This window comes from Parus major, chromosome 1 (genome assembly GCF_001522545.3).
Source record: "Parus major isolate Abel chromosome 1, Parus_major1.1, whole genome shotgun sequence".
Lineage (NCBI taxonomy): Eukaryota > Metazoa > Chordata > Aves > Passeriformes > Paridae > Parus > Parus major.
The window spans coordinates 40,865,088-40,883,998 of NC_031768.1; the positions used below are offsets into that span (position 1 = coordinate 40,865,088).

The 18,911-nt window shown below is 37.6% G+C and overlaps 1 protein-coding gene across 1 annotated transcript in view; it reads right to left on the reverse strand.

Moving 5' to 3' along the window:
- The window catches only part of GPC6 (glypican 6), a 498,670-nt gene that overhangs the window by 73,773 nt on the left and 405,986 nt on the right, over positions 1-18,911 (reverse strand). Inside the window, exon 5 of the mRNA XM_033513812.1 lies at positions 1,115-1,245. Coding sequence (XP_033369703.1) covers positions 1,115-1,245 — 131 coding nt within the window. The remainder of the gene's footprint in view (positions 1-1,114; positions 1,246-18,911) is intronic.

Sequence of the window (18,911 nt, forward strand, 5' to 3'; positions counted from 1 at the left end):
CTAGCCTTTAATTCCCACAGTATTTGAGAGAATCTGGCTGTTAAACACCTTGATCACTGGTGCCAGAATAAAGTCTCATCCTGCAGGATGTAGACTGCTTTTAAAATCCAAGGAACGTCATGTAGGTTGAAAGCAAATGGCATATTGAAGGAAACTCTTAGTAACCTGCAGCACTGGGGACATAAAAAGCATCTAACTTTGGGTTGACAGGAAGAATGTAAATCTCAGGCTCCTGCTTTTTGTCCCCCCACTTTTTCCCAGCTACAGCAGCTTCCTTCCAAGCAATGGAAAATCACTGACTTAGATGGCAGTCTGGCCAGCACCTAAGTGACAACCGGGACTTAAATGGGGGATAGAAGCTCCTAATGCTGATAACTTGGCAAGCTGTTGACTTTAGAATTTCAGTGCACTGATGAATGTTAAGGCAAAGCCATTAATTGTTGGCTATTGGCTCAACAGCACCTGCTACTGAATTCGAAGGATCTTATTAGTATGGGGTTCAGAGGTGGTGGTGATCTGTGTATACACACACACATTAAAAATGGAAAGGAGGAAGCTGGTATCATTAGGTCTGTTTATCTTTGTGTCAGAATCCAGACAAAACTCTATCAAACTGAGCTCTGGTAATCAGAGACTGGCCAATGTAGTATTTCCCTAGAGTGGCCATTAAAGGAGGTTAAACGGAACATTTTGTGTATTCACCTCAAACACATTGTGCTTCAGTCTGACCTAGATAAATCAAAATGTGTTTGGAAGTTAATATGGAGAATCACAGATGAGACACGAGTGAAAGTTACCAAATTTACTCCGCAGGATAATGCTTACAGAGTTACTGCTGGTTTTCAGCACTCTATTTTCCTTAAATCTCTTACAGCTATTAATTTGAAGTTTAATAAATGGTAGCTTTCTCCCTTCCACTTCCTTTTAAAAAAAATTGAGTTTGTTTAACTAGGTGAGGAATTCAAAGGCAGTCTGGTGAGCTGTTGAACAAACAAAAAAAAATTTCTGGTGGTCTGGACAATCTTTCTTAAAGTCTAGACAGAAAAATTGGTGGAGATGTTTTTCCCCCCACTCGTGACATTCAACAACAGAGAAGGCACGACTCACACAGTACCTTTGCTGACACCTGCATGCTGTTTTCTTGCATGTTCATGATGGCTTCAGAAATCTTGACATCAATAGGATCCATGACTGATTCAATGTTGAATGGTCCCTCTAATCTCTCCGCTACCAGAAGCATAGCATCTGTTAAAACACAAAGCAGCCATTCCCTTAAAGAAGGGATACCTTTGGGTTCCTCAGGCAGACCAGCATTGCCAGCTGTAGGTGTGGATACCGAGCACTCCTCAGCAGGAGTCTGGGGGGATGTGTGGCAGCAGCACTGTGAAGCCTGCAGGGCAGCTTCTCAGCTGTCAAAAATATCTTCCCCTACTGCTGCCACCACAGAAAGAGGAATAAAGACTTTAAAAGTTAGATTACTATTAGTTGCCATAGCATTATCGAGCTTGGGGTAAAATTGTTTTACAAAGCTTCTCAAAGCAGTCAGTGCTCTGGAGTGTACTTATGTAAGTTCCTTCCCAAGAAAAAGCAGGATGAGAGAAATCAATCCCTGGGGTATGTTCTTAGAGTTTGTGTGAGATGATGAAAATTTTGTTATGATATATCAGGGTGTTATAATTAAAGCAGCTGTTCTTTCTGACCTTAATGATCTCATTTTCTTGCAATATGAACAGCAGATGAATATTGGATTTCTGCCATAGTATATAGGTATAAACCATGTTTGCCTTGCTACATTTTCAAAACATGTCTGTAAGTTGTATGCAGAAACATATATTGTTTGTATATTTTGGATTTAAAAAAAAAAAAAGTTTGCTTAACTTCCATTAGAGCCCCTCTGCAAAATAATTTAATCTTTTAACTGGTTAATTTTCATTAACAAGTAAAAAACAAGGAACTGAGCAGAAATTCATGGCAATAAAAAGATTTTGCCACGAATCATACATTTGTCTATACACAGAAAAAAATTTATCATAATTTATGTGGCAATAGCCATGTGATAAACTGGATTTACAGCATATCCTTTGAACATCATATTTGATCTTTGTCTCCTATGTTACATTTAGATTCTTCAGCAACTAATCAGCTTTAAGCAGATGATGCTTGTAAATTTAACACGATAAACAAAAGTCTTCACATGTTCTCCTCTTTATACATCAGACTTAAGCTCCAGAAAGTACCAAGCAGACTTCCTTCTGAAACAGACCCATGCCTGCTTTGCTGCTGTAAGCAGCAGTCCCACAGCAGCTGTGTGGAGAAGGCATGGAGCTCCCCATAGATCTGACAGCAATGCTTGTTAGCTTCACACTTGGCTGCAAGCCACAGAGGTTTGTTCCAGCATGGACATCTTCTCCTTCCCCATAAAAGCACAAGAGCATGGAGGTATGGGAAGATGTGGCCGGTGTCTCACTCTAGGAGTTAAGACAGACACCACCACGCACAGCCTCACCTGAGCTGTTATGAGAACATAACCTGTGTTATGTTCTTTATGTGCTGTCACTGCATACCCAGAAATCTCGCTGCAATTGGAATTGCTTGGCATGTAGCACCTAAGCACTTTTGCAAATTCACATCTAATATTTCACAGTACTTTTAGACTGGAAAGAGTGCAATGCCAGTTATTTGGAGTGAGGTGTATAGCACTTGTTGCTAACTGTGAGAAACGGTGAGATGATAGGAAATTGGTTTCAAGCAGAGGTGTTATTTTGCCTGCACATTATTTTAAAATTCTTTATTTTATACCCTTTCCAGTGGGAAATGGTGAAAATGGGAACTACCTCTGATAAAGAAAACAGTTTTGATACACACAGAGACCCACACATACATATACACGTGCACATACATACATTTACAGATTACTGCAATAAGTTAGCAATTTTCCACATGCAAAAAAAAAAAAATTACAAAGATAATTTTTAAGTGGGGACTCCAATGAAGTATTTTCTTTCTCATGTTCAGAATGACCTGTATAAAACATTTATGCTTCACTACTTTGTGAGCAATGTGATCAGCTTAAATCCTAGGCGCCACAACCAGTACTAGGCATTGTTAGGGCACAGGTCTTGGTGGCTGGATTTTCATAGTTTACTTCAGGAATAGGGTTAAGATTAGGGTTACTGCATAAAACAGTCTAAAGGTTGATTTTTAAATTTTTTTTAAATTATTTTTTGTTTTTTGGTAGGAGTAGACTATATTTTAAGTTTAGGACAGGTGCCTCTTTATATGAGTCCATTTAATTTTGGAAACCAGAAGGTTGGGAAAGTCTAGTGCTAAGCCCTAGTACATGTTCAGGGACTGTGCAGAGTTCAGTAAATACATAATTGCTGGAGATCTCTTGGGAGAATGGGTAGTGGCTCAAGTACTTGCTGCTTCTCCTGATGGCATGGGGCATGGGTTATGAATTAAATCTTGAAGTGAAATCTCAGTTATGTGGCAGAAGAGAAAAGTGAATCACCTTTAACTGAACAAGAACCACAGTTCTAATTTAAGGACAGCCTTTCCTCAAGCAAAGTGCCTTCAACTCCAAAATTAATAGCTCTAGGAGATGCAAACTAAAAATCTGTTCCTGGCTTAGACAGTTTGTAACTTTATAAAAATACCCTTCAGCTAATCAGCTTCTGTTTTCTGAACCTAAAGCCTAAAGACTTGGTCTTCATGTGTACATCTATCTATCTATCTATCTATCTGTCTATCTATCTATCTGTCTATCTATCCATCTCTATATCTATCTCTATATCTATATCATTAACCATTGTTAAGGAAATGGGAAAAGGCCATTTTGTTAACAATGTGGATAGGAATGGAGGAATGTGGATAATTCTTGGCTGTCAGAGGTGAGCTTTTTGCTATGTTGAGCTACTTTCTTTGATATAGTATGGTATAGGTCTGATGATACTTTCAAGAGCTGGGGTTCAAGTCAGGTTAGAGTCAAGTTTATATTTCAATCACATGGGCTATAGCTTTATGCTATTGCTCTATATATAGGAAAGAAAGAAAATAGGGAAAATGAAAGAAAACAAAAGAATAGAGAAAAATCAAACAGTAAATCCCTGTTTGTCCATATTCTTTAATTTCTCTCTCCTTCTTTGACTTGGAATGAATCTGGAAGGTTTTCATAACTTAAGTCTGTGGAGAAGCTACCCTGAAGCAGTGAGAGGCTATGAGCAAACAGTGACACTTGACATTAGAGCCTTGTGATCTTTTATTTAGTTACATCTTAAGGACAGCCTGGGGAGCAAGGGGCTAAGGGAAAAATATAACTTGAAATATCCACACCTTTATTGATGACATGTACATCTTTATATCAGCATTTTGTATTTTTGTTTTGGGGTTATGATGTGGGATAGGACTAATGCTGAAGTAGAGGCCGGTACAGGGACATATTTGAAGAGGAAGAGTCTGAGAAACAGATTAAATGCTGTGACAAGAGATGCTTGAAGGGCTGAAGTAAAAAAGATTCCTCCTTCAACATTATTTCTGAGGCTGACACAAGTTGTGCTTCCAGTTAAGGCTCATTTTAGTGATCAGCTCAGACTACAAGTCTTGGACAATTGCACAGTTCAGATGAGTTCTTGCACAAATGGAAAGTTAATATTTGAGGATTCATTTTTACTTCAGTTTCAGCAGCTTTGTGGGGTCATGGCTGACTTAGCAGTGCCCAGGCTGCTGGGTTACTCTTGTCTCCTTCTGGTAGGAGTACTAAAAGCTCAGTCTAACAAAAGAGGACAAACAAGTGCCACTTCTATGAATGCCAAAATTATTTTCTTAGCCTCTGTCTGACTGGGCTCTCCCTACTTCTAACCACCATGCTGCTCCTAACTAAATCAAACATATCCCGATGATACCTGACATAGACTGAGAGCAGCCTGGAAGAACAAGGTAGTCTTACTATTGTGAATGTTCAGGCCCCTTGGGAACAAAATCACTTCTGTATTTAACTAGATTCATACTATACCCTTTTTGAGTTAGGCCTCAGATTTAAATTAAGACTGAATTTTTCATCCATAACATTGATTTCTAGGAAGAAACACTGTACAGTGTTTAAGGTGAATTGCTCTCTTGGAAAATATTTCCTCAGGTCATTAGGTTGAATTCTCTTTTTTGCCAACCCTAACTCTCACTGCAGTGATAAACTTTATTATCCACTTGTACAGTTCCATATGAGTACAGACATACCAGCTACCCTGTGCAATTGAGTGAAATGCAAGCTGCTAGGTTGAATATAGTGAAAATCAGATGAAATGTAATAAATGGAGATTTATGACAGGACGGTGAAAATGTTGTAATGGTCCTCACCAGACTGTGAGCTCTTCAGAGCTAAAATTGTGTAATTGTGTACCAACAAACACAACATTGCTGTCCCAAGACATATTTTTTCCTTCTAAAAATGTTGTTAATATTATTACATGAGAAGCTGGGAAGATTTGAAGTTCAGAAAATCTAGATGCTTTAGTCTTCAAATCCTAATTCTCAAAAACAGACCCTTGAAGTGGTCAAAAGCCTAGATGAGTTCAGTGTAAATCTGAGTGGGCTTAATAATTTTTCAGTCACCTCAAATAGTGATAAGATATGGAAATACTTTATGAGCCCTAGGCATCTCCAGGCAAAATAATGGATAGACTAACAATACAAATGGACAAGAATCTGCCTCTGTTTCCTTGGAAATGCATCAAGCCACCCACTTACAATCTTGATACCGAAAGTGATATGTTCTTGTTTGTGTTATATTTCTTTCAGGGCAGTTTCCCAGAAAACTTCCTAGTGAATTCCAGATTGAAATAAAAGGAGCAGGGACATTGACACTGGTTTATGAGACTTCTCACAAGCCAACCCCCACCCCTGCCAAAACTAAGATGAAATACAAAGTTCTCACAAGAATAATCAGTGCCTCCTTTTTTCTTGCCCCCTTTCTATCATCAAGAAAATGCAAGGAGGGTCTGCTAGGAAAAATTCAGGAGAATGATAAGAAAAAGCATTTTTTATGATCTCTGTTAATTTGGCTGTGACATCAGTTGTTCATTTCATGCACATTGTTGCTTTTCTACATCAAAATTATCAGTGAGATTCCAGCAGCGGCTGAGCTTCCCCCCAGGGGAATCCAAAACAGAATCTATGGATGAAGTCTATAAATGTTCTTTCTTCATGGAAACAAAGAATGGTAAAATACTAAATTGCATGTCCTTCACAAAACTGCAAGGTATATTTTATTTTGGGAAATAAAAGAAGAAGACATTATTTTAAATTCCCTATTAAGAGTTTTCTATTTTTCTTCTAGGTATGTGATCTTACACTTATTTATGGAGAACTGCAAAGTGCTTGTTCCCAAAGCTGATGGTGGAAAAAAGTAAGGGTAAGCTTTTATTTGTGAAACTTCAAAGGACTTGTCTATGGACAAGACCATGGATGAAGATTAAACATTTGTAAACAGAGTGAGCAACCTGTTGCAGTTGACTATGACCTTGAGAGTGGCAATGACTGTTCTGGAAAATCATGTAACTGTTGATATGCTGGGCTGCAAGGCAGGGATCATTTGGTAGCTTCCCCAACTTCTGACCAAGGGCAAGGGGAGGCAGGAGTCTGGATTGTATTTACTAGGTTGTGTAGGTAAAACTCAGTGAGTTTTCCATCATGACACTAAATATAAATAGTGGTCATAAAATCTTTAGAGCGTTAGATGGCAAACTAATGAAACAAATTAAAAACTAAAAATTGAAAAGTGAAATATGGGTTCATATTGACTTTTTACAAATATAATATCAGTGGAAATACATCCTTGGAAATACTCTGCCAAAACTTTTACTGCTAGATTATGATTTACTAAAAAAAATCAAGAAGAGGAAAGTAAACCTCCACCTCACATTTAAGGGAGGTGATAAGAACTCTTCTCAGGAAAACAGAATAAGGCATGACAGTGATGCCAAAACTGCTGTTTTCCTTAAGGTACCTTTTCAAATTATTATTCATATTAGAACTCTGTGTGGCTCTATCCTGATGAGGTTAAACTGACACATTTCAGATTTCCTCTCTGAGTACCATTAAGCTCCACATACACTTTATACTATGGCATAATAACATTATTATTTTCTACATCGTGCTTTATTTTTTTGGTTTTGGTTTTGTTGGAGTTTTTTATGTAAGCTTTGTTTTTGTGTTTTTGTTTGTTCTTTTGGTTGTTTTTTTTCCATGGGAGAAGGCACTTTTCTTAAAATTCATGTTGCACTTGTGTAAAGGGGATCTCAATATTTTTATCTGGATATTCAGTTAACAATAACCAGTTAAAATTCTCTCTGGAGATATGCAGGCACTTATCAAAGTGCCCAAGCAAAACATAAGAAACTGCTGGATGTGGGGTAAAATTTTTCTGGAGGTAAAAATTATCAGCATAGGCAGCTGAACAAAACAGGGAGCAATGGGGAGAACATATCTGGGGAGGGTTGTTTACATGGGAGAAAACCAGGGCAAAGAAAGATGGATTAAGGTGAGCTAAGGAACAAGCATGGGAAAATAGGTGGAAAAGGGCATGTAAAGAGGCTATCCGGAAAAACCACTGGTCAGCAAACTTGTCAGCTGCCTGATCCCTGCAGTCTGCTTTATATCCTTATTAAACTCTATTCTTAACCATTTTCTGGTTGAGAATCACAGCATAATTGTGCAGAATATTCTCTGTGTGTGTGTGCATAACATGCTGCTAGCAAGCTTCAAGCCAGTGATCTGGTGAGTAGAAGACCAGCAGCAGGGAAGACCTGGGATTTCTGCTGGACACTCGGTTTAGTCTGGGTGCAGAACCTGGGCAGTCTTGAGATCCAGGCTGTGGTTCAAGGGAGCTGGTTCAAGGTGTGTGTGTGTGTGTGTGTGTTTGAGTAAAGGGGTCTGCACACAGCTCCCAAATGAACAGCCACAGGGGCAGTCTGACAGGGATCCACCCTCTTATCCTTTCTGAGCTTATAATTTCTGCACATCATCCTGGAGCACGGAGTTCTTCAAAGGAGTAGTGCAGAAGGATGCACTCCTGAAGGTGCCTAACTTTACACAGTACAACCAAGACACGGAAAACTCCATTTCAATTTATTTTCCTGCTGTGAGCAGGCTCAAAATTTTACCTGCTGGAAAAACACCTTAGCCACCACTATTCAAAAGTGCTCAATAGCTCTCCTTTTAAAGCTGCTTCTATGGAATACTTAGCTGGACAGAAAGATTGGTATTTAAAGTACATATTTAAGATGGAGTGAATCCAATTTTCTGGCTTATGCTTGAAGAGCTGATGTGTGAAGGATGATGCAATGAAATTATGTCACAAGTTCTTTCAGGAGGGTCTGGAATCCAGAATTGTCCCTTCCACGTTAAATACCAGTTAATTAAAAAGCAAACTTTAAAAATGAGTGTAGATAATCAGATCTAGTTTTTTTATATTTTTTTCCAATTAAAAGAATGTACAGATTTAAAAATTAAAATGTAATTTTTGATATTTCTGATCAGCTACCTAGCCATGTTGGTTCTTGACTGTATCCCTTACTCTTCCCTCAAAATAAAAAGGAAGAAAAGTACCGTCAACAGTATGAATAAACTAAAAGAATTTTTTATTACTCCTGTTGGAATTGTATCTAACTGTCTGTTAGGTAGAGGAGCACAAGAAATTACGATATATGTATGAAAAGTTATTGACACACAATTGTCATCTTTCTGCATCTGATAGAAACAAAATGAGTTTTGTTGGGTGAACTGCAGTTTCACTAGATTTTTTTTGAGTATTTCCTATAGCATACATTTTTCTTCCATGTATTGAAAAAAATCACAATATAAAATACTTCTTCTTCTATATCTTTCTATAACTTTGAGGAATTCTAAATAATTTATACACTGTTCATATCTTATTTTTTTATACATGATCATATCTTATTTTTGTTGATATATACAAAAAGAAAATAGCAAAGACTAGGCAAAATGGTAACCTTTGCCTACTATTCTTATTCTTCCACTACCTGTATTAGCAGATTGCAAGACATTCTTCTGAACTGGACTTTTAGATAACATTTTTTCTAAATGTTGAGAATTCTGTCTGGATGTTTGACATACATCAATTAATAAAACATAATACATTTCTAAAATCTTTGTCTTGTTGCTTTTTCCATACGCCAAGAGAGGTTTAAATGATCTCATTGTCAGTCATAGGAAATGTCAGTAAATAAAATAACCCCCATTGATGCATGCCTGTATCCTAGCTTCCATAGTTAATTTAAATTTGTATTAAGATAGAGTAGCGTGTATAATTCTTTTAAGATAGGTAGAGTTTGAAACGCTGAAAGAAGTCCATCTTTCTGACTCTTTCCTAATGAGATAGGCTGAAATGTTTGAAAAGAAGAAATCATAGCCTGAAATACCCTATTACATTTAAATGTATCCTTAGTAAAAATCTCCTGGGTATATAGTTTGTGTTATCTTTATACAGTCAAAGACATTAGAACCTCAAAGATCTTTTCAACCTTTCCAAAGCCCATGCAGAGTTACAACCCCAGATATAAATTCCTAGGTATAAATTCACTAGAGATCTGTGCAGAAAAAATTTAAAAGCTTTGGTACATTCTTCTGACTTTTTTAATGAAAGCTATTTCATTATCTGTCATACATCATTATCAGAATATTTGTCCAGCTATGTGCATTTTTTCTGGTGCTTAATTTAACTATTTCTAATAAGATGCTTCATGAAATCTTAAACAGTTCTATTATTTCTTGTTTTTTACATCACTCATCACATCTTTTACATCCCTCTCTTATCACATCTTTTAGTTTGTGCTTGGTCATACATTCCATGTTAGTTTTCTTATTCTGTTTTCACAAGTGATTTCCTCATGTCTTTTCCTATTTTTATTTCTTTTAAAAGAGTTCTCTAGTATTGTGATGCCTATAACTAATTAAACTTTTAGAGTGGTATCTCATTAATGTTGTTTTGCAGAGGTCCTTTTTGTTCCATATGTCTAACTCAGAAAACTTCCTTGATTCCCTTGATGTATCTGATTTCCTTATCTCCTTCATCACAACTGATTTATAATTCATATTTCCCATGTCAGTCCTGACACATTTTTCAGATGTCTCCTTATACCCAGCATTTACAGTGAATATAATTTCTACACTGCTTTTTATTTTCTTCTCCACTTCTAATTCTAAATTTTGTGCAGTAGAACTTTTTCCAACTTCGACATGGTACCTTTTAAACACATAATTAATGACCTGTCCATTATCTCTTTTGGAAAACTGACATGTATTTTACTTTTATAAGAAGCTTGTTTCAAAAAAATTTTAGTTATTTGAAGAATAACCTCACCCTTTAGCACTATCTAATCTCCACATAGCATAGAATCTTATCTTAGCGTCTTATCATAGAATGGATTGGATTGGAAAGGACCTTAAAAATCAAGTTCCAACCCCCTGCCATGGGCAGGAACATCTTTTACTTGACCAGGTTGCTCAGAGCCCCATCCAGCTTGGCCTTGAACACCTCCAGGGACAGGAAATCTTTGGGTAACCTGTTCCAGTGCCTCACCACGCTCACAGTAAAGAATTTTTTCCTAATATCTAATCTAAACCTACTTCCTCTCAGTTTGAAGCCACTTCCCCTTGTCCTTCCACTACATGCTCTTGTAAAAACTTTTTCTCCATCTTTCATAATCTTTCTACTACATAATCTTTCTACTTAGTCTGGTGGTATCTATGACTTCAATGTCTTCTGCAAAAACCCAGTTTAAACCTAGCAAACTGATGTTCTTATTGGCAGTTTATTGCCTTATGGAAGGACATTGGTCATCATTCTATTTTTTTCTTTTCTGTGAATATTTTTTTCTGCTTCACAGTCTCTCTATACCACGAGATGTAAAGCATCTTCAGTGCTGCATTATCAATGAATTTTTAGCCATTCTTTGGGTTAAAAGGGTCCAGTGGATGCCCACCTAGATAATGAAAATATTTGAGATAACTTTTGCTCCAGAGACATTTTTAGTAGACTCCACAGGACCTTATCTCAAGACTTCCCTGTAGTTATCTTTTCATCAACTGGGATTGGGGGTAAACAGTAAGGTGAAAATGGACACTAGTGTTACTGTTCAGAGGAGTAAATACAAAGACAGAGCTAGGAAATCTGAGGAGGACCTCATGATACTGAATGACTGAGCAATAAAAAGGAATCAAGTGATGAGTATAAGAAAACAACAACAAAAAATCCTAATGTATTTTAGGCAATGAAGGGTTTTGAGATGGCCATTGCCATCCAAAACCAAGTTTTTTAGTTCATGCTACCATAACATTGGCTTAGCAATCATCAGAAAATCTCACACTGAATATTTGGAATAACTATAGAAGGAAAACAGCACTGAAGAAAACAGGTTTATAGTTAGAAATAAATCTACAGTAAAATAACATCACAGATAGCACACTGCAGAGGAAGTGATAAATGAAAGCTTTAAAATATGACACAAACCATAATCTAACATCATACAATCCTGACTTAGAAGAATTACCAGAGGATGCAACACTGGCCATCCAAATTGGGGGTGACACAGGGATGTCTTAAGGTTCAGTGTTTATTCCAGTACAGGAAAGGAGATGTAGAATATGAAACTAGTGGAACACATTCTATTCATTTCTTTAAGTTACAATAATGATAATTTGTTAAGTCCAAGTATATATGGCAAATTCCTCAGTGTTGCCCTCTTTTCAGAGAATAACTGGATGATCCCCAGTTTCTTTGGCAAATTCAATCTTTATTTCCTCTGAATCAAAGAAAATCATTGTCTGTGTTTCATGCAGGAAGCCACAGCTGCTATTAAGGTCTGAAATACATACTTCCCAGGTACCAGTGCCAGGTTTTTGAATAGACATCCTACGAGTAACATCTTTCCTGCTACTTTGTCAGTAAGAGGACTTTATGCCTTTCCTTGCCATAAATAAACAATCAACCTATGACCATCTTTGCTGGCATGAATCCATCCCAATGGAGCAGCTCTTAGGGAGGTGTCACACACAGTTGCACAGACAAAATTGATTTTTGCCTTTCATTTTATTGATTAATATGGAAATGTACTGCGGATATCTCATTGCATTTAAAAGCCTTCCACTATGCAGAGAATTTTGAGATGCCTAAGAGCATTTTCTCTCAGCAAGTCTCAATGCAACAAACAAAAACAGTGGTTCTTTTTCCATCCCCACTGAAAAATGTTTGAATCCCAAATGATTGCATACATCAAGGCTGTCACAAATCAGTGCTATTGGCATGACTGATCTATTTATTGTTTTGACATTCCTCTTGAAAGGAAAGAGCAATTTCTCTATGTTTGCCTAGCTGCACTAACTATATTATTGGGATGAAACAGAACTAATCAATAGGATAGGGGCAACATTGCAAAAATCTCAATCTCCTTAATTCTTCCAAGTTATTTGTGTCCTGATCTTTTAAATGATCAAGACTAAAAATGTTTGTCCAGTCTAGAGAAGGTCAAAGAACTATAAAAAGTTAATGTTCATCACAAGGCCACTTGTCTGACATGCTGTGATCATCATAAATATTAATAATAACACACAACAGTGTTTTGCAGAAAATAAAAGTCTGTTCGCACTGCAACTTTCACAGCAGGAAAAAAGTGCTTCTAACAGAGGGTGAAAAATTTAAAAATGGAACATTTTCCACAGAAAGATTACTGTCTGGCTGCACATTGCTGAGGCTTCCAGGCCAGTGGCCAGGGAACCACTGCATTAATTCTCCCTCTAAAATTTTGGATAATCTAAAATGAACGTTTTCCAAAATTAAAAAACAACAACAAAAATTCATTCAACAGCTCCAGTTTCATCCAATGGGGACTTATGAATATGAATTAATTCTATTTCCCCATAAGACTTCTGAATGTCATAAGAATGGACTAGGAAATCTAGGGACATATGGGGATGTTTTGGGATCAGCTTTCTATAACTTTGAGTTTTAACCTGTTCTTTCCATTCTAAGCACCTAGTAGAACAGTCCTCCCTGGCTCCCTGAATACTACATGTGGAGATGTAGTCAGCTCTGGAGACATCTGGAGAGATATTCCATCCTCCCAGTTTATTTAGGGGGTAAGTTTGCTGTGAACTTATTCATACTGCATCCTCTCTTTAGGAGCTGTCTGGCTAAAGCAGCAGCTTTGTGCATTCAAGCCCCTGCACAGCTCTGTCCCACCCTTCTTATCCAACTGAGCCCCTCCTCTGTCACTGGTGTGATGGAGACCAGACTTTGTGAAATTCCTATCTTTGTGTGCATCCACTGAATCCAGCTCCTCTTCTTACTAGAACAACAAATGCTGATGAAATTCCACTGTCACTAACCCAGCTATAGCCCTGGGATATGAACACTGCTTTCATTGTAGCTCTTCTTGTTCCTTCCAGACATGAGCAAGAACAGGGTGCAGATCCAATAGCACATTATAGAAGAAATGTTAGGCTCCATCTGTTGCACCCACAGTTTATTGCTGTAAAAAATTAACATTGACTTCAGATTTTCTAAAAGTGATAATGTAAATCCAAATATGTAACCTCTCAATGCTATACATTTTAAAGAAGGCATTAACTTTATTATTAATACTTATATCTGCCATGAATAGGACACTACCCAAGGCCTAATAAAGTCAGAAAGCATCTTTTCAACAATTTATTTTGGAGAAGACTGTTCATTCCTGTTCTCAGATTTTTCTGAAAAAAAAAAAAAATCCAGGTTTTTTTTCCTAGCTGAGTGTATGGAAGGAAATAATTGTTATTCCCATTTCTGCACTGATATCTTTGGACAGTACTATATAGAAATGAGCATGCTTTGGCACAACAGGACTAGGTGGTAATGAAGTTGATGATTTTGTTCCTATTAAACACAATAAGCCATGCCAATTTTAGCTCTGTTCAAAGTATGGATGAAAAAAATCAATGTCTCTCAAATGGAATAGGATGCTATCTATGGAGCAAATGGTCTTCCCTTGTTTCAGAAGAGAAAACCATGTGAGAAGACAGAAAAAAAGAGCAGCAAACACTATTCTAAAAGTTGATACAGAAATGACTGCTTTCTTAAAATCCTGTTTACAGGTATCATATTTTTTAAGGAAAAACTAGGAAAAATGACATCAACTGACAGTGATGTATGCTGCACTGTACGCTGGATTCTATCTGCTCTGTGGGGAAATCTTTTCACAGAAACTTAACATTGCTGATATTCAGTAGCTGAAAAAGGCCTTCCAAGTCAAGTGTGCTCCCATCAGCTAAAGGAAAATTTAAGATGCATTTTTTGTCCTCACTATTTCCCACATGCTCTATACAGAAAGATAAGAGTTAATAATATAAATAATGATGATTAACTTGGTAGTATCATGTTCCTTTACTAACCAGGAGGGAAACCTCAAGGCTTTTATAACACATCAGCCTAGCAACATCTTTTCACCTAAAGCAGGCAAATATCATTTCTATATCCCACCTTCAGGTGGGGTCTCTGTGCTTGTGAGACCCAGCCTGGAGCACTGCATCCAACTCTGGGGCTCCCAACATAAGGAAGGCCAGGACCTGTTGGAGTGGGTCCAGATGACAGCCATGAAGTCGGGGTTCATCTTGGAGAAGGCTGCAGTTAGACCTTAGAGCAGCTACCCAGTACCTAAAGGGGCTTGCAAAAAAGCTGGAGAGGAAATTTTCGCAAGGAGATGTCATGATAGGACAAGGGGTCATGGCTTTAAACTGAACAAGAGTTGGTTTAGAATAGATATTAGGAATAAATTTTTCCTATTAGGAAACAAGGGTGGTGAGGCACTGGCACAGGTTGCCCAAAGAGGTTGCAGAAGTCCCATTCCTGTAAGCGTTCAAGGGCAGGTTAGATTGGGCCCCGAGCAACCTGGTTTAGTGTAAGGGAAGACATTGGAACTAAGTGGTCTTTAAGGTCCCTTCCAAAACAAACCATTCTATTATTCCATGATATTTTCTTTTGGAAAAGCAAGTTAGACAACTTCCCATTTAAAAAGTGAGTTGCACAAGTGGAACTAGAACAAACCTGTCCTTTTGGTGATATTTACTCAAACCATGGAACAGAAATATTTACTTTGATTATTTCAAACATTTCTCTCTTGCTATGGAAACATAACAACCAATAAATTCAACTTACCCCTTGTCCTAATTTTATTGCTTTTTTTATTTGTTTATTTTTTCCTGCAAATATTTATGTGCTTAATGTTAGTTTACAAAAATATCTGTAGAGGCGTTTCCATTCATGAATGAATTATTGTGTCTGTGATTCAGATGAGTTTGTTCAGCTTTGTCACACGTCCAAGGCCAGTTTCTTGATGGAAATAAGACAGAAAAGTTTTACTAAAAACATCAGTCATTTAGATGTAAAAAAGACAATATATGAAAAGACATTCCTTACTTTTTTGTTTGACAAAAATGAATCTAATTTAAAATGGAAAAGCGTCTGGCAAGGAAAGAGTATGAAAAATTTCCATACCTCTATTACACCTCTTACTACAAAACCTTTGCTTCCTTCATTCTTATTGGAAGGCTAGAATATCTAATCAAGGACTGGAAATACATTTGCTGTGAACTAAGTGGTCAGTTACAAAAAACAAAAAACAAAAAACCAACATCAACAAAAAAAAAGGCATGCCAGATTGTCTATAACTCTATACTTGTGGTTTCCTTTAGGGTAAATGGTTCAGTAGAACTGAAAATTCTCCTCTGTTTATAAAAGCCATTCTTTGAAATGTAGTGAATAAAGATTGCAGTCACAACATGATCTCATACTTCTGGATAGCTGCCTGAAGGAACAACAAGGAACACAGGAGTGTTCATGTGTCTCCTCAGGCACTTTCTCCTGTCCTTCTGCTATCCTGGATGCATGAAACAGTCTGGATATCTACATGGTGTAGTGAGAAAGGCTTGGATATTACGCATTTGAGGAGAACAACTTCCAAGAGAGTCCAAAAATGAGAAAGCAGTGTCAGAAGACAGGCCAACTGTGCTGCTCAGCTCAGTCACAAAACCCATTTAAATCAACTGAAAAAAGGGCTTATTCTCCTCCATACCATTGAGGATAAAATTTCATCCTGCTGTGTCCCAGCACTGACAGGGAGGGACAGAGGTGGTTGGAGTTGGTTGCAAACAATCTCAGGTTCATTTTCAGCATGATGTGATCTGCTGCCGAGCAGACAAAAAGATTGTGGGAATGTGAAGAAGCTTGCCTTACAAAAGGCAGCTTGCATTAGAGTGGCTTTTATTGTGTTCAAAGTGGTGTTGCCATCTCTGTCAGGCTCTCAAGTGGCTCCCACCAGCCCAGGTGTTTGCAGGAAGAGGTGCCCGCAGGCCAGGACCGTGGGTGCACCCAGCAGCACGCTGGCTGGTTGGAAGGCTCTGACCATGTGAGTGCTACTGACTCTCTCTGCAGCACCGAGCACAGCTCTGGAAAAGGATCTGGGGGTTTCTCTGCAGGGAGAAACATTTCCAGAAGGATGTAGTGGGAACAGCATACTGAGAGAGGCTGAAGTTCCAATATAGAGGATTGCTATGATGCTGCAAACAGTAGCCAAATGTGAACCAGCTGCAAAAGAGGGCCCACAGCAAAGGTTTGTCAGACTGGTGCCAGGAGACTGTGAAAACAGTTTCAAGAAAAAGTTCTTGCCTGTTTCTCCTCAGTTGGGCCCTTCTGCTCATCTGCTATTCTTAGACAGCTGTTAGTCTATGGTAACCACTGTGCGCTTTGAAAATGCTTAGAAAGTTTTGAATGCCTCCACAGGACAATTTTAAAAGAAAATATCAACAGTAAAATGACATCTTGTTATGTTAAGACAAATATATGCCTTTCATTGAATACCAGATGTAAAAAATTTGTTTTTAAAACAAAAATGTGCCCATAAATCTTTCTTGGTTTAAACAGGCAGTGATTTTTAGTTCTTTTTATTTTCTGAAGAAGCAGAAAAGTATAACAATAAATGCTGATTGGAAAGGGCATAACGAGTTATGTACTAGCTTGTGTTCTTTTCAGCTCCCTAAATTCATTTGCTTGAGAAAATGGTGAGCAGGTTTTGATAGTAGATTGATGGTTTCTTCTGGATGACAAAAAAAAATTAAATCTGCAACCTAGGGGACAACTGGAGGAATCTCAATCCTGTTCACACTAAAGAACAAAACAATTATTTATTCATGGAGACACAGACTATTAAAGACTTATTTCTTCTGGACTTTTTTTTTGGTTCAGTTAAAGATGGATTTTTATCTTTATTGTCACTTATGATGCATTTAAGGGTTTCTGATATGTGATTGCTTTGTAGAGCTTCCTGCTGTTTGTAAGAATCTAATTTCTTAGATAAATACTGCCATTAGCTGTTGTTTATCCCTTTGCCATTAGGGCATACTCCTTGATTAGTAGTTTCATGAGTTGCTTACCAAAGAGATTGCACTGTGAATGTTCTTGAGAATCAGATAAAATATTCTTGTTCACATTCAGCTCCATTGTTTCACACTCAGCTCGCCAGTTTTTTACCAATCACTTCCTCACGTTGTCCCTGAACTCTTAGATAAGTCATTAATAAAAAAACAATACCATGGGTCTTTGTGTGCTTTGCATTTCATTCCTTTCTCTCAAAAGTACACAGCGCCAATCTCCAATTCCATTTTCCCCAAAGCATTGTTTGATGGCATGGGAAATAAGATGATGATAGCCCAGTCTGAAGTGTACAGCACCTTGTCTGCTCCTACTGGTTTCCTGCAGCAAGCAGTGCACACATAGTTTAGGGGAAAAAGAAGTGTCTGATGGCAATTGCATTTTTAACTCTTGGGACACACATTATAAAAATTCCTAGGTATTACTGAAGGTTTACAGTGCATTTAATTTTGTTTCAAAATTGACAGAAATTTCTTTCATATCCCATTTCCCCCAGATATTATGTGCAAACTGGATGAAGTCACCAGGAAGACATTTTGTTTAACAAGAGTTTATCTGAGTTTGAGGCAAGGGAATAAATAGACACTTCTTTTTTTCCCAGATGGGAGAGAAGTATAAGAGGCCACATATCCTAGGCTACTGAATTACTGGGTGAAAGTGTTTGTTTTCATAGGCAAAGACAGGTGTCTTCTAGTCCTTAGGTTTTCTATAAAAGGCCTCTCTACAGTGCACCACAAGGCATGTGGATAGAAAGCCTTTGTTGCAGATAAACCAAGATAAAAGTTCATCCAAGAGAAGGAGGGAGGGCCACCCAAAGAAGCACACTTCATCTCCCAGAAAAGAGTTATTCCACTATTGTTAGTGATGCCAGCAAAGGAACCAGGGATCTACTGGAAAATGCAGCAGACTGCAGAGAACATGGATTAGGGCTGTGTTGTGGGATAAATGTGTTGCAGCTATTATGAAAAGCATCTCTCTATCCAGAGCTGATGAATCCTGCAGCACAGAACTACAGAACAGAGAGCTTTCCTCAAATAATCTGATCAATCTGTCTTGTAACAGTTTAAAAAACTTAATACCTTTGTTTTAATGCTTTTCTTACTTCGTGTTTCATGCTGTCCATAATGCACTGTTAATGGCAAGTCATGAGATCCTGCCTTCAAGCTGTCACCATTTGTTTTAAAGAAAAAAATCAAAGGATTGTAATTACAAAGTCTGCTCTGATTCATCTGTTACTTAAAATGCACTGTGAAGGGTGATAAAATAATTTCTTCTTTATATTGACTCTGGTGACTATTTTCATCATTTAGATTACTGAAGATTTGGCGGCTTACAGTATTTCTATAAACAAGATTGGAATTTCACCCATTTGGATGTAGATATACCTGCATTTTGTAGGGTTGTACTTTATATTTGTACAACTGTTTACATACTTGTG